We start from the raw sequence: 16,348 nt of genomic DNA on the forward strand, positions 1-16,348 counted from the left end.
ACCAGGTGAAAAGTGAGTCATGTGGACCATAAGCAACTGTGTTTACTTCCCCTGTTCCCAAGAACAGCAGAGCTGAGAATCCTGCCTCTACCACTTACCAGCCAGGTGACTTCGGGCAACAACTCTCTGTTTTGAAAAGTAAATGAGGCCACACATGGGAAGCCGAGGACAGAGCTGCGAGCAGTAGGTGCTCTCTAATGTGTAGATGAAATGGGCTCATAAACCAGTGTTCAGCACCAACCACACTTACTATCCCTGACAGGTTCTCAAACCTGGTTGCACAGTACATTTGGGGTGCTTGTTAAAACTTCAGAGTTTGACCCTAGCCAGCCCCTCCCACTGCCTGGGTTCAAACCTTGGCCCTGTTACTTCCTAGCTGCATGGGCCTGGGCAAGTCCTTTCTCAGCCCAAGTCCTATCTCAGCCTACTTCTCCATCTATAAAATGGGGGTAATAGTAGTGCCTACCTCATGGGGTGATGGTAAGGATCAGGTGATTCAATGCATGCAAAGCTCTAAGCACAGCACCATGTACACAGTAGCTACTCAATAAAGAATGGTTGTTGTTACTTCTCCCCCAACCTAGAGTCAGTGGGTGCAAAGATAATGAAATGTTATGTAGAAGCCTGGCTATTCTTTTTTTTTTTTTTTAAAGATTTTATTTATTTATTTGACACAGAGAGAGAGCGAGCACAAGTAGGCAGAGCGGCAGGCAGAGGGAGAGGGAGAAGCAGGCTCTCTGCTGAGCAGGCAGCCTGATGTGGGGCTCGATCCCAGGACCCTGGGATTGTGACCCGAGCTGAAGGCAGTTGCTTAACCGACTGAGCCACCCAGGCGACCCTAGCCTGGCTATTCTTGATCCTACCAGGCAGAGATCAGAAGACTCCAAAAGTCTGGGACTGTCTAAAACAAGGTCAAATGGACTTGGGACCTCCAAGATGGGAGGGAGCTCAGTGGAGAAGGAGGTGGGAGCCAAGGGGGCCGGAAAGGTTTAGGAGAGAGGCCAGAGCAAGGGGCCCAGCAGCCAGCTCTCGTCCTGGGTCCTCCCTTCCCCGCTGGTCATGTTGCCTCCTTACTGGCTATCTCCTCCACCACACAGCCTCAGCTGAGGCCTGGGCCATCTCATTTTGGATGCCAGCAGCTGTTCCTACAAGGTCCTCCTGCCCCTCTGCTCACCCTAATAGGAATATTTCTAGAACACAGCATCTGACCGGATTCCCTTCCTCCTTAGTCTCTCTAGTGGTTCCCTCTTAATGAAAAACAGCAAAAACAACAATACCGATTCACATTTAATGAGCACTTCCTTACTCCTGGCCATGCTACTGGTCCTTATTCCCTTATGCGGCAGGACTTATTGTTGCCCCCATTTTATGGATGGGGTAACTGAGTCTGGAGAAGCTGACGGCCTTACTTAGTTCAGGCCAACACAGTCACCAGCCTGGGTTTCTGCAACGGCTCCCTGTCTGGCCTCCTGCCTCTAGGGGCCATTTTGGCTCTGCCTCGGTGGGGCTGTGGACAAGGGCTGGACCAGGATCAAGAGTCTAGATGCCAGGACCTGGATTCAACAACTGAACAGGAGGGCTCAGGAAGAACACTCCAAAGTTTGGAAAGGTAACTGACACAAATCCTTCCTGTCACCCTCCAGGCCCCCAACCAAAGCCAAAGACACTGTAGCAGAAAACTGTAGAAGCTGAGACTATCTAAACAAGGGTCAGAAATGTGGCATTCCAAAGAGGCTCTCAGGGAGTCTCAGTCTACAGCTGCCATTTGCTGGGCCAGGGGGCCCCAGGGAATGCCGGGAGCTCTCCCAGCCATGAGGCGAGGCCACGCTACACAGAACAGGCAGCCCAGCCCCAAGACAGCAACAATGCCAACCACACATACTCTGAGTTTGACAGCCGTGGGTTCCAATCCTGGCCATACCATGTCCTTGAGCAAGCTATCTGGGAGCCTCCGTTTCCCCATCTGTAAAACAGAGATGCTAATAATAGTATTTTCTGTCCCTCAGGGCTGTTGTAATGTATAAATGGGATAATGTCTGTAAGATGCCTGGTCTCGTGTGGACATTAATCTCCTTCCATGTAGGCAGACTGGGTTCCTCAGGCCAAAATCAAATCCAGATCATTAGGGTGAACCAGGTGAAACTGTTATTTGTATGGGTTAAAAACTGACAATTTCATATGGTTCAACCTAATAGCATCCCAGAGGGCTGGAAGATTCCTTCTGCTTCCAGTGGATGAGACTAAGAATTACAGTTATTTTTCTCGTGAGTGTTTACTACGTGTCATGTACTGGGATGAGTCCTCCATTTATAGATGAAGAAGATACGGAGGTTCTGAGAGGTTAAGTAACCCACCCAAAATTGCATAACTAGAAAGTGACACATCTAGGATTCGCATCCAGGTCTGGCTGCCTCCAAAGTGTATGCCTTAACAGCTATGACACAATGCTCGGTCTGGTGCCAAAAGGAGGTCATCACAAGGAATGTGACTGTCTCAGCTGAACGATGTCAGTGTCCATCACCCTAGAATCATGGGACCTTGGAATTGAGGGGGCCTAGGCAGTCATGGCTTCATTCAAGGAACATACTTGGCACCTGTTCTGAGTCAGGCCCTGGACTATGAGGGGTTCAGGCCTGGTGGGAGAAAAGAAGACAAGTCAACGGATGACTAGCCCCAATGTATGGGCACCACAATGCGTTGCCCCTGGGAGGCTCCGCATCAAAGCTGGGTGCCCTGGTTGGGTGACAGGCAGAAAGAGGCGAACTAACCTAGAATACTCCCCAAACAACTACCCCCTACCCCAAAGTCCAGCCTCATCTCATCCTACTGGGCTTGGGGACATGGAGGAGAAAAGAACTTTAGATAGAGTCTGGAAGGACTGAGTTCTCAGACCCTGGGGATGGCCACCTATGAGAGGTGTCATAAGGGGAGAGGGATTCCTGCACCAGATAAAAGTAGGGCGGCTGCAGAAGGGGGTTCTAAGCTTTGTACACCCAAGGAGCCCCTTTTCCTGCAAAAACTGTATGTGATTCCTAATGGCCAGGTTCTGAGAGTATGCTTGGCCAGCCCTGTGCCCACGCCCTGCTGGGCTCCTCATCTGGCAGAGACTATTCTGCCCAGCCTCAATTTGAGCTCCTCTGTGGACTTTTCTGCCGGCTTCTCGTGCTTCACATACAAGTCCATGAGACAGGGAAAAAGAGAGCAAGGCAAGCAGGTTCCCTTCCTTCTCCCTCCCTCCTGGAAGCTTTCCTGCCTCTACCATACTACACTGTCCTTTCCTCTCTAGAGAAACTCGGGGTAATACACAAAAATGTAATGCAATATAAAACAGAATATGATTCCTCACAGCACCCAACAGTCTTGATGTACTTCCTACGAGGCCGCACCGCATCACTGTTTCCATTCTGCAGCGGGGCAAGGAAGGCCGAGGGAGGTCAAGGGGCTAGTTCAGTCCAGCCGGCACTAAGCCATCCGGCAGCAAAGTCCGAGCTCTTAAAACTGCCCACATTTCCACCACCAGGAACGATGTTTTGGGCTCTTCCCTAGACCCTTTTTTTTCCCCTAAACCCTTTTCTATACATTGAAGTACTCTCCAAAATCAAGATCACACCGTATACATAATTTGTATTTTTCACTTGCATTATACGGTGAGCGTTTCCTATTCATTAAAAATTCTTTGAAAAAAATATTTTTAGAGGACCCTTAATAGCCCACTGAAGGCCAAGTATCATCTAATCATACCTCCAGTGAGAAACATCAAGGTTACTTTCAATGTTGTTTTAATTACTGCACTGCTAAATATCCAAATATATAAATCTTCTGGGAAAAGTGCTTTAAATCACGGGGGTGCATCCTAGGCTTGTCCATTTAGAGAATGTTTCTCGATGTGCGGTCATGCCAGACCACCTGAGTTGCTTATCCTGGCAAGTAACGGTGATAGGGATGATGGTGAAGATAATACTAATGGGTAACTATCCAGCATTTTCACATGCTAGGCTCTGCTCTAAACCCTTTATGTGAAACAACCCACCATAGGTACTATGCTTACTCTCATTTTTATAGATGAAGAAACTGAGGCACAGAGAAGTTAAGATGCTTACTCCAGGTCACACGGCTGGTAACCAGCAGAGCCGGTCAAACCCATGCCACCTGCCTTCCAAGCCCAAAGTTGGAAACTTCTACCCACAAGTCTTTGTCTCTCTCTCTTTTTTGGTGCCACAGACCCCTTTGACAATCTCACGAAACCTATGGGCCACTTCTCAGAATGATTTAAAATAAAGTAAGGCACACAGGATTCCAAATGAAACATTATACTGATTACAATAAAAATGTTTCAAAAGACAAAATGGTGAATATATTAATGCAATAATGAAATCTAGCGGCAGGTTGAGTAACACCACAATTCTGAACTAGTAAATCATCTACTTACTACTAGCAGACGATAAATTATCTTTGGGATCCATGCAACAGCTGTAAAGTGATATGAAAATAGAAGGGAATTTCTTTTTTAAAAATTTTTTTATTTAAATTCAATTTAGGTAACATATAGTGTATTATTAGTTTCAGGGATAGAATTTAGTGATTCATCAGTTGCATACAACACCCAGTGCTCATTCCTCAAGTGCCTTCTTTAATGCCCATCACCCACCCTCCTCCCCTCCAGCAACAGAGGGGAATTTCTACTGGTGAGAGAGTCCCAGGTATTACTAATATCACTGAGCGTTGTTGCCTTCATTCACAATGGAAGGCATTGCTAACTTAGGGTCGGAGGTTGATGAAAATGAAGATGATTTTTTCCCCTTCGAAGTTCAGGACCCTCTGAATTCTACCAGCGTTGAGAACTCCTCTGCTAGTCGGCCTTCCCCATCCAGAGCACACTTCTCTGTCCCAGTGAGGAAGGCGCCACCCAGGCCTCAGACCCCCTCCTGACCCCACGCCAGGCCCCATCACGGCCTGAAGGCTGTGATGATGTGTTCCAAACAGATGGTGACCTCCACAGGGACAAAGACTGCCTGACTATCTTAGCCTCTCTCCGGCTCGGGGCTAGGCTTGGCCCAGGGCAGACAATAAACCCACATCTGTCCAACGGACTGCCAGCCAAGGGTGGCCTGAAGCCAAAGGCTGCTGATTCACACCTTGGCTGGGTAGGAGGAAATGGTGACGGCACTGCGTGGGTTTCCAGCTTTCTCTGCCAATGCAGTGGGCAGGGGGTCCATGCAATTCTGCTTAATTAAGCAGACGAGAAAATATTATCCTTATGTGCTTTAAGGCAAGGTTTCCCTTCATCTCTGGGGAGAGAATTGACTGTACCTTATAGTCAATAATAGGCACAGAGCTGAGGGCGATCCTGGGCAAATTATTCCACCTTCCCAAGCCTCAGTTTCCACACTTGTGAAATGGGCTAATAACAGTACCCACGTAGCAGACATCAATTGTTTCCACCTGCCCCTTCTTCCAGCAACAGTACCCTGAATCTTCAATGACTCTCTCTTCTGCTACTTGCAATTCAGGGGGACTATCTCTCCCAATATCCGGCCCTTGCCTGGCCAAAGGATGGTCAAGTGATCTGGCTGGGCCACTTGGACTCTCTCTTCCTGGAACTGGATTCTTGAGTGGCCCAAGGCCTGAGGGATGGCACAGCTGCCTGCCTCTGGTGATGTTCTGATTCCCCCCCAGCAGCTCCTCCTCCCAGGGTGGCTCCAGCTGGCCGGGTCCCTTCCGCACCCCTATTCTGCCAGAGCCATCTTTCCACACATTCCCTACAGCCTAAGTTAGCCAGGTTCATTTCTGTCACTTACATCTCATGGAGGTGCTGACTGGATTCAGTGATATAAAGCATGAAAAGGCTTGAGCACTTAAGAAGCACTCAGATAAACGATACCCATTCTATAATAAGAATAAAAAATTATTATTAAGGCTTGAGAACAAAACAAGTCTGGAGTTATTTAATCCTTCCCAAACTTCAGAATTCCTACTGGCTCTCACAGCCCCCTCTAATATTTCCCTCCCAGCCCTCCCGCCCGACTTCATCTTCACGGTCTGCACACAGCCCTCCTGTGGACAGGTGCTCTCTCCCTGCAGCCTCCCACGTTTTGTCTGTGCTCTGCCCCCTCCATTCTCCTGTGGAAGGCCTTTCTACCCACCCAGCCAGCGGGAGGGCCCCTGAGTACCAGCCCCCCCAACTACTCCAGTGACTTCCTCTTGGACACCTCTGGGCCCAAGCCCTGGCCCCCGGCCCGTGTGTACTGGGGCTGTGCCCTTCTTGAGGGTGGGGCTCCTGCCTTCTATTCTTTTGTGGTTGTTGGCCCACTCAGGAGCCCCTGGGTCCTGCTGGCCCCCACCTGTCAGGCTTCATCTCCATCACTCAAATCTCTCCTGCTTCTTTCAAACGCACCACATACCGGGGTTTCCACTTCTTTGCCTTCTTGTTCTCTGCCCGAAATCCCCTCCCCTTCCTCCACTTGCAGCAACCCTCCCCGGCTTTGTGATCAGCCTTGGGTCACCTCCGCCATGCTACCTTGTCCAAGTCTTCCCCAGAACCCAAGTGCACAGGCCTCTGCTTATTCCCCAAGTTCCAGACTAGCTCTGAAACACCCTGACTGCCTGTCTCTCTCAGGACACTGACCTCCTTCAGGTCCGAATTCCTGGTTTGTGTACCTGTAGATCATCCCTGCACTTCAAAGTGCCTTGGCCCTGGAGGGATTTATATTTCTTCAGTGAATTCTCAAGAAACATTGTCACTATTACAAAGTCCAAAGGTTTCTTAGTTGTTTTTTTTTTTTTTTGAAAGTGGTGGTTTTTTAGAATTGCCAAAGTACAGGATGCCTGGTAAAATCTAAATTTCAAATAAACAATGAATAATTTCGTAGTCTAAGTATGTCCCAAATAGCACATGTGTATCTGAAATTCAAATTTAACTGGGCATCCTGTTAAATTTGGTAGATCTGGCAACCCTAAGCCCTGGGACGGCCTGAAATAGGCCTGCAGAAGCAGGCGGTGGGGCTCTGCCCACCTGCACACAATAGATGCACCACTAGTCCCTTTTTCCTTCACCTCCTGAAGAAGGCCCTGGGCTTGGGCTCAAGGCCCACCTGCAGGTTTGCATCTAAGCCAGCAAGTATGGGAGGAAAACACACCGCAGTTTGGAGAAGGGGGCAGAGGAACAATGGACATGTGACAAAGGCTGGACCTGTGGGCTCCTGGGAGAGTCCCAGAGGAGTGAGGTACACTAGCCCTTGCCTACCGGCCCACTGTGCGACACTGAGCTTCCGGAGTCTATTATAGCAGCCAGTCCCCATGTCATGGCAGGGGGCAGCGAGGCCGGCTCCACCCAGCGTCGGGCTAACCCTGCTGACAAGGGCTCTGGGGAAGGGACCACAGGGCCCCAGTTTCTGGGCATTACCCCAGCCCAGGAAGCTCCAAGGACAACTGTCCCAGCAGCACTGTCCTCAGGCATTCTGCACAAAAGCCCATTTAATTTCCAAAGCCACCCACTTCCCAGAGGAGAAGGCTCAGGGCCAACAGTGAGTGAATGACAGAATCAGACCAGAACCTGGTCTCTGAGTGCAGAAGCCACACTCACAACCCTCTAGCCACATGGCCTTCTTAATAAGCCTCATCTTCTCTCCTTCGGCCAGGGATGGGTGCCCATGACTCACTGCTTGCACCCACCAGGCTGACAGGATACTCGGCCAGTGGCTCTCCTTCTCGCAGCTGCAGTGACCCACAGCTGGCCTTCATCTCCAAGGGGAAGGAAAAAACTGAGCCACGCAAAGCAAGACCGTTCCCCCTACCACAGCCCTTTCTCCCAGGGAGAAAGCACGCACCATTTGCAATCAGGATAGGAGCGTCCTAGATATTCAAAAGTACCATGAATGGTGCAGTCCCCCAGTACTTTTCTGGCAGTGTGTTAGCCAACTGGACTTCATGCTGACCCCCGTGCACCTCCAGGTGGGCTAACGGTGAATGCACGAAAACCCAGGGAGCGGGTTGCGGGGCATCCCTCTCATCTGGATGACGCTTCTTGTGCCCTGTGACCTCAGCGCAGACCACAGAACCCCGGCCTGCAATTCTTTCCAACCCTCCTCAGCTGCAGGCGTTAGGGGAGGAGGACCTGGACCCACTGAGCAAGCAGCATTTTAACTCGAAAAGCATCTGCTCAGGCCTTCCCTCAACGTATTTTAAACTCATTTCTTTCCACTTCTTGGGCTCTCGCACTGGAAAGCCATATTCAGAGACCTCCCTCTGCAGTGGGAGTGGGGGAAGAGTCTCGGAGGCCAACGCCTACCTCGGGAGGACAGGCTCTCTGAGGAGCTGGAGAATCCCACTGCTTTGGGACAGGACGGGGCAGCAGGATGTGGGAACCTGGCTGGAGCCACCCACAGCTTGGCATGGCTTCTTTTTGAAAATGAGCATTTGCTGTGTTTTTTTTTTTTTTTTCACTAAAAACAGGAATATGTGTTCACTGCAGAACATTTGGAAAACAGGAAAGCACAGACGAGCTAAAAAAAAAAAGTGACATATTTTATCGGCTATATTTCTGTGCTTATACAGACACATATTTTCATCCTTCATTTGTAATCAGGTGGGAATCAGCCCGAGCATGTTGTTTTGCAACCAGCTTTTCCTATTTAATATTCCCATGACAGAAGACAGAATACATTTTTACCATCTTGATGGCATCCTTGCATGTGGATAGAGTACATTTTATTTATCTTGTTCTCCACTGATGGGCGTTTAAGTGTAAGTAAGTAAATCTTTTTACTATCATAAACCATACTATGTTTGTATGTTCCTAATATAGCTCGTAAGGATGGAGCCCTGACTATATGCTGGGCCCATTTAATCCTCCCATCATTCCTATGAAATTGGAACTGTTACTATTCCCATTTTACGGAGATGCAGAGAGGGTAAGTCATTATTCTGAAGTCACACTGCTGGTAGGTGGCAGAGCAGGAATTTGAACCCAGACTGTCTGGTGTCCTTTCTCTGCTCAACAGAAGCATGGAATGACACAGATTCAAAGTCTGAACCAAAGTGACACATAAGTAATCTGAAGATATGATCGCTCCATCCACCTTGATCTTGAGCCAGCTGCAGGAGCCCAGAGTGTAAGGAGCAGGCTGGGATCTCCTTGCATCTAAGGGCCAGAGGGATCAGGATGGTGCAATGCAATTGATAAGGTTCACTCTTTTTCAATCAGAAGAAAGCAACAGCCATTAAAAAAAACCCAGCCTGCTTGAGGGGCCTTAATGCCTACCTACTGCACTACTTCTCTGTGACACAGACAGGGCGTATGACAAGAACCCCCCCTGCAGAGCAGATAGGCAGGCTCAGTCTTGCTCCAGGGCCTACGCCCGCGGCTGCATGGTGTCCAGCCTGGGGCCGGCACCCCATACATGCCTCTTGAATGAAAGAGCATGGAGAACACTGTAGCGTGGCCTCGCAGCAGCAGGTAGGAGGGAGGCACAGATTTGGATCGTGGCTGTTACTATTGTCCATATTATTTTTCACGACTACTGCCATTGATTAAGTGCCTTTTATACATGATGCATCAGGCTGAATATCGTGTGACACGAGTTAATCTTCACAATCGCCCCATGCTTGTAGATAAGTACTATTACACCCTCCTGCCCCCATTTTATAGACCCTCGGGTAGCTCGTCTACAAGGTCACCAGCTCAGAAGTGCTTGAGGAGGACTCAAAGCCAGGTCTTCTCATCATGAAAGAACTGTGCTAGTAGCTGGCATTTATCCCTCCGGCAGAAGGCACTGAGTGTATATATATCCATAAAGCACACAACAACTTCCTCTCAGGAGGAAGACGCTGTACTCATTCTACAGATGCAGAAACTAAGGCTGGTGGTTGCGTCAGCCAAGGCCATGTTTATCTCTGACACCCAAGTGTGCTGCCCTGCCCTGCGTGTTTCTGCAAAAGAAGGGGTGCCAGGTAACCAACCGGTGGCTGGACACAGAATGCAGCTAATTTGGGCAGCAGGTGCACACTTTGTTCCAGACCACTGAGCTCGCCAGCCAGAGGCCTATAGACTGAGACGAGAATGCTGGCAATACCTAATAAGGGTGTGATCTACCCTGCAAAATCCAACAGCTCAGAACAGCGACCCCTGGGCTCCTAGAGCCTGGCAAATGGAGAAGAGAGGTTTCAAGGCTGGTGGCACGGGATCTGCCACTCCATCACTCCAGGGGCGCAATCAACTCAGAGCTTCCTGGGGGGAGAATGATTAGGGGGGAGAATGATTAGGGCTGGCGGCTGCCTGTGCTGCGCTCATCCAGGCTGAGGGAGCAGTAAGACGAGGGAAGGGCCAGGAGGGAGAAACCGGGGTCTAGAAGGTAGGTGACACACCCGAGGCCGCCTGGCACAGGGGTGGGATCACGGGGCTGCCACCTGTCCCATACCATATGCATCTGGCTCAGTCCCCATGCCTCCACTCCTTGCTGTGTGACCTCAGGTACAAGCCTTCCCCTCTCTGAGCCTCCAGTCGCAAGGGGAGAGTGGGAACGCTAAGGTAACTACCTGAAGGATTAGGATCTTGCCTGTATAAAATCATACCAATTTCTAGAAGACAAATAACTTAATACACTGAGAAAGGGGCAAAAGATAAAACAGGCAATTCACACAGGAGGAAATGTAAATGGCCGATGGAGGTAGGAAAAGCCGCTTAATCTGCCAGCGAGCTGGGAGATGCGAACGCTGCCGTGAGATCCTATTCTGAGCCCAGCGGATTGGCTAAAACTAAAAAGTCCAACCATTCGGGGTGGTAGCAAGGACACACAGCAAAGGCTCTGGGGGATATAAATGTCCCAGCAACCCCACCTCGGGGACACGTGCACATAGCAGCCGTGTGGACCTGGACTACTAGGACACCCTAGAGGTCCCCACCATGAGCTAGAAGAAACTGGTCTATTCAACCGAATATTAAATAGCAGTTAAAATGAACTGGGGCCACATGTATCAGCATAGATCTCAAAAGGGCAATGTTTTTATATAGTTTTAAAACACTCAATACAAGATTTGGGGCAGTGTTAAAAAGGTAAAAACATTAAAAGGTGCATAGGGCTGGGGAAGGAAGGGGATTGATTGCAGACAAGTCCCAGGGATCTTCTTGGGGGTGATGCAAATGTTATAAAACTGGATTGCAGTGGTGGTTGCACAGCTCTATAAATTCACTAAAATAATCAGCAATCCATACACTTAAAATGAGTGAATTTTATGGCTTGCAAATTATACCTCAATAAAGCTGTGAGAGGGAAAAAAATCCTATCTAATAGATCTAATAGTCTATTTTTTTTTAAAGATTTTATTTATTTGAGAGAGAATGAGCAGGGGGGATGAGCAGAGGGAGAGGGAGAAGCAGACTCCCTGAAGAACAGGGAGCCCAATGCAGGACTTGATCCCAGAACCCTGGGATCATAACCTGAGCTGAAGGCAGACACTTAACTGACTGAGCCACCCATGTGCCCCTCTAATAGTCTATTTTTAAAAAGTGCATGGGAATGATAAACACCAAATGCAGGGCACCGGTTCATTTGGGGGAGGGGAAGAGTTAGGGAGGGTACATAGGGGTTTTGCATCTGCTATGCTTTATTTCTTAAAAACCAAAAATAATGACCTGAAACATAGCCAAATATGAAGATCTGACAGAGCTGCATGGTAGAGAGTTAATTCATTTCATGTATTTGTATGTTTGAAATAGTGTATTAAAAAGTACCTATTTTAAAGGACTGTTGCGATTTTCTAATTATGCAGAGAAGTTCATCCAGTGCCTGGCCCACAACAACTGATGAAATTCCAGCTATTATGATGACTGCTGCTATAACTACTACTACCATCTTGCTCCTCTTAACATCTAAAGATCTCAAGACAGAGCAAGCCAGCATCTCTTGGCTCCTGCAGACAGGGACTCTCTTCTGAAGCCGAGGCTTCTGTATATCCCACTCCAGTGCAGGAAATGGGGTGATCCTGCAAAGCCTCCAGGGAGCACCTCCTCCTCAAGCCAGATAACCCAGCCAGGGAGGGTCTCCCCAGGGCATCACCCTTGAGAGCCCCCTTTCCATGCATTCCGAGAGCCCTGAGCTCTGGGGAAGGAATGTGCTAGCACAGAAGGGGAGCAGTTCCCTAAGCCTTCACTCTCCCTGCCGCTGACAGAGGGAGGCCGCTCCAGGGGAGCCTCTCCAAATCATAGTTTCGTTGATATTATCATCCACAATAATCCCTACCCAACTGTTGGGATCTCAGAGGTCCTGGGAGTTTCTGCCTCTGCATTCTCCAGACGTGGCCTGTGGCTCTGCCCCTGGGCCCACTGATGATCGTCCGTGCCCAGAAGCGAAGGCGGGTGGGGCTGGGCATGGAGAGGGTGCAGCCCTGATAATAGAGAAGATGTCATTTCAGGTGGAACAGGTGACCCAGCCCTGAGCTCAGGTGCAGTTCTCCACGACATCTATAGTACCTGTGACCTGTTCCTTCCAAGGCAACTGAGTGATGAACAGGTGGTGGCCAAGGGAGCTGCAAATGGGGAGAGGGGTGGTGGAAAATTAGGGCGTGTGCCTAACAGAATTCTCCGTAACTGATTTGTATATTCTAACACAGTTGTTGGGGCGGGGGGGGGGGGGGGGAGCGGTCAGCAGGGTGTGATTTTAAACTCCTGGGGGCCATGTCTGGAGATATTTTTGGTTGTCACAATTCGGGAGGGGGACGCTACTGGCACCTAGTGGATAGAAGCCAGAGATGTTGCTAAACACCCTACAATGCTCAGGACAGCCCCCCCACAACAAAGAAGGATATGGCTCAAAATGTCAACAGTGTTGATGTTGAGAAGTTCTGCCCCAGAGGGAAGGAACAGTATTCACAACTTGCAGATTATAGAAGATGTTGTTCAGAGAGATAAATCGACCAGCCTAAGGTCACACAGCGGGAAATGGCAGGGCTCAGGACTGTCCAACTCCCCTTGCCATGCTTTCTCTCCAGGGTGGCTGGGTCAGGTTCAAAGAGGAGGATACCAAATGGGATGAAAGTCTAGGCCCACACCGACAGCGGCCTCCGGGCCCATTTCTTCCAGAGCGGTGGGGTGGACATGTCTTGAGAACAGGAGGGGGAGGCAGCAGCAGTTTCTGGTGGGTTCAGGTCCCCTGCCATCATGGTACTACATCTGCCCTGTTCCTGTGGATGCCTCGGGCTTCAGTTCAACCCATCGCCCCTCTTCATCTGATTATGATGAACCCAAAAGCCTGGATACCAGGGAGGGGGCCCCCTTGAGTCACAAGAGTGACTAAACCCACATGCAGAAAAACAAGTTTTTGGTGAAATCCCTGCACACATGACTTTGGCACCTTCCCATTCACAGTGACATGGACACCATGGAGCAGGGAGGCAGGCCCTCACAGCTATGGCATGCCAGTCTGGGTGTCATGTGGTCCCTCCCCCTAGGAAGTGGGCACCATCACCCCTGAGGTACAGATGAGAAAACTGAGTCTCAGAGAGGCTACATGGCTACCAAGTGGAGGCCAAGATTTGAACCCACATCCGTATTTTAACTTGTTTCAAGGGGCCCCTAAAAAGTGATGGAAAGCTAAGCAAGATTCCCCTTAAAGCCTCAGAACCTTCAAAAAGCTGGCAGGGATGGATCTGATTAAGCAAAGGATGAAAAGCCACAGGGCAATCACAAATGATGGCAGACTTCCTAGTTCTTAAGGGGACTCTGCTTAAGGAAACTATGAAGGTATGGGATCTAGGAAGTGGTGGGCTCTGGTGGAATGCCACTTTTTGGGGTCCAACAGACTTGGACTGACATCCTTGCTCTGCCTATGACTGTGACCTCAGGCATAGGACCTCACTTTTCTGAGCCTTAGTCTCCTCATCTGTCAAATGGGCTCAAGAATCTCTGCCTCATATGCATGTGCTGGGAGCAGACAGGAGACAGTGAGTGGATGATGATGCCCAGTTTGTGGTGGCTGTATCTATTCTGGTTCTGCCAGCTCACAGACTGGGTGGGAGGCAGCATGGAGAATTTTAGACTTCCTCTTGTTGCCATGTTGGTGAAAACTGTCTTCCTACCAAAAAGGCAACTCAGTTACACACTCAACAAGCTCAAACAAGAAACCAAGATTTGGCAGCATTGGAAACAGTTAACAAAAAAAAAAAAAAAAAAAAAAAAAAGGAAGAAAAAAAGACAATTCAGCTCCGCTCTGGAATCAAGGGAAACTTCACTCTATTTAAAGATGCCACAGGTCCAGGAAATAGCTTCCCACCGCCTGGCTAAGGGCTGAATAACTGGCTTCCCAGCCAATAACAATACGGACTCACACAGCACACCCTTTCTCGTGGAGAGTGCTGAGTGGATTCCGGCTATCTCCTTTCAGGATTTTATAGACTATTCACGGAGGGCACACAGATCTGCTTTATAAGAACGAGCCTCTTAAGAAAATAGATCCAGAGAAGGCTTGCAGGGAGGCCAAGGAGCTGAATTTAGCCAGCCAACGCCCTTTGCTATATTCATTGTTCTACACTTCTTTGTTAGGATTTTTTCCCTCCCTCTTGCTCTTTTTTCCTTCCTGGTTAACTTCTCTGCAGCTAGGCGCTGCCACTGCCCCTTCTCACCACCTGAGACACCACAGCCCCCTTCCCTCCAGTAAGAAGGCCTCCCCAGGACCTCACCTGGGCCCAACATCCCACAGACCCATTACCCCTCCTCCCAAAACCTCTGAGGTGATCCCAGGGCCCCTTGAGCCCAGATTCAGGTCCTAGACTGCTGCGGAATCCACTTCCCATCTGGGGGTCACCGCCTGCCCTGGCACACCTTCCAGAGGAAGGGAAGGCCTGAATGCAGCTCCATGTTCTAGAACCTGCAGCTTCTTTGAGCCTCAGCCTTCCCATCTGCAAAATGAGCCTACTGGCCCATTTTCTCAAGTCCTTACCAGCTCTAAACAAGACTCTCATTTTACAGAGGGAGGTACCAGGAGAAAACTTTCCTACATTTTTAAACAGAAGTTGTTGGAGAAAGAGGGCAGGGACTTTTTTTTTTTTTTAAACCTTTTCACGGTGCAGGCACTCAAAGGATCCATTCTCAGAGATGGCTCGGGCTGGATCCTCCAAAAGGACGGAGACAAACTTGGCGATCCCTAGAGGAGCTACCTGTGGCTAGGCACTGCGGGTCTGGGTGCCTCTGGACAAGGAGGAACAGGGCGGACGGCCTGAGAACAGGAGCTTCTCTCTCTATCTCTTTTCCCCCCTCCCCCTCTTTGTCTCTCTGTCCCCTACACTGGCTGGGGCCAGACTTTTCCACAGATAGGCAGGAGGAGTTGGGGGGGGGGATAAGAGGGAGACGGAAAGGAGGAGAGGAGCTGCAGAGGGGCGAGCAGGGGGCGAGGCGGGAGGACGGGAAGAAGGGGAGGAGAACCGGGCAAAAGAGAGGAGGGGGAGGGGGAGGAGCTGGGAGAGACCCAGGCACGCAGCAGCAGGGCCGAGGGGGGAGAGAAGGGGAGGGGGGGGAGAGAGCAGACGGTTCGGAAGTTTTCAGAACCCGGGGGCTCTCGGTCGCCCCCGGCGGGGCACGGACTCGAAGGGGCGTGGGGGCCGCGCGGCACTCACATAATGCTTGTTGGGCACCCGCCGCTTCTGCACGTCCAGCACCTTCACCTCCACGATGCTGCGCCGCGGCGACATGGCCGTCCTCCGCGGGGCCGAGCGCGGGTGCGGGGAGCGCGGGTGCGGGGGGCGCACTGCCGCGGGCGGAAAGCGGGGGGCCGAGCGCTATCCGGTGCCCCGGCAGATCACGGGCCGAGCTCGAAACGCCGCCGCCGCCGCCCTTCACTCCGCGCGCCCTCGGGCCCGGCCCGCCGCCGTCCCCCGCCCCCGGCCCGCCCCCGGCCCGCCCCCCGCGCCGCCGCCCCGCCCCCCTTAAAGGGCCCGGCCCCGTTCCCGCCCCCTGCGCGCGGACCCGGCTGGCTCACGTCCGGCCTCCGCCTCGCCTTTGTCCCGGCGCCCTCCCCCGGCCTCCGGGGGAGGGGACGGGCGCGCATCCGCAGGCCAGTCACTGACTGACCGGTCGATTCATTCCCGCACTCGCTCAGCTCAGGAGCCACGGTCCAGCGCCAGATCTGAGGGCCGGGCTCCCGGGTTCAAATTCGGACTCTGCCGCTATCTATTCCGTGGCCTTGGGCCAGTTGCTTAACCTCTCCGGGCTCAGTTCCTTCATCTGTAAAATGGGCCTAGTACGACTGCCTGCCAACCAGGGCTGTCCTCCCCATGTGAAGATGCATGTGAAGCCGTTGGCAATGTCTGGCCACGGTATAAGATGTTGGCAGTTTTAAACCCAGACCCAAGCCTTGGGAAT

General features: G+C 50.9%; 1 protein-coding gene across 2 annotated transcripts in view; it reads right to left on the reverse strand.

Annotated features, from left to right (window-relative positions):
- The window catches only part of SH3PXD2B (SH3 and PX domains 2B), a 102,223-nt gene extending 86,382 nt beyond the window's left edge, over positions 1-15,841 (reverse strand). For both annotated transcript variants that reach the window (XM_078066875.1, XM_078066874.1), the window contains exon 1: positions 15,604-15,841. In XM_078066875.1, coding sequence (XP_077923001.1) covers positions 15,604-15,678 — 75 coding nt within the window. In that variant the 5' untranslated portion in view covers positions 15,679-15,841. The remainder of the gene's footprint in view (positions 1-15,603) is intronic.
- Positions 15,842-16,348: the final 507 nt, after the last annotated feature.

Source organism: Halichoerus grypus, chromosome 2, assembly GCF_964656455.1.
Source record: "Halichoerus grypus chromosome 2, mHalGry1.hap1.1, whole genome shotgun sequence".
Taxonomy (NCBI): Eukaryota; Metazoa; Chordata; class Mammalia; order Carnivora; family Phocidae; genus Halichoerus; species Halichoerus grypus.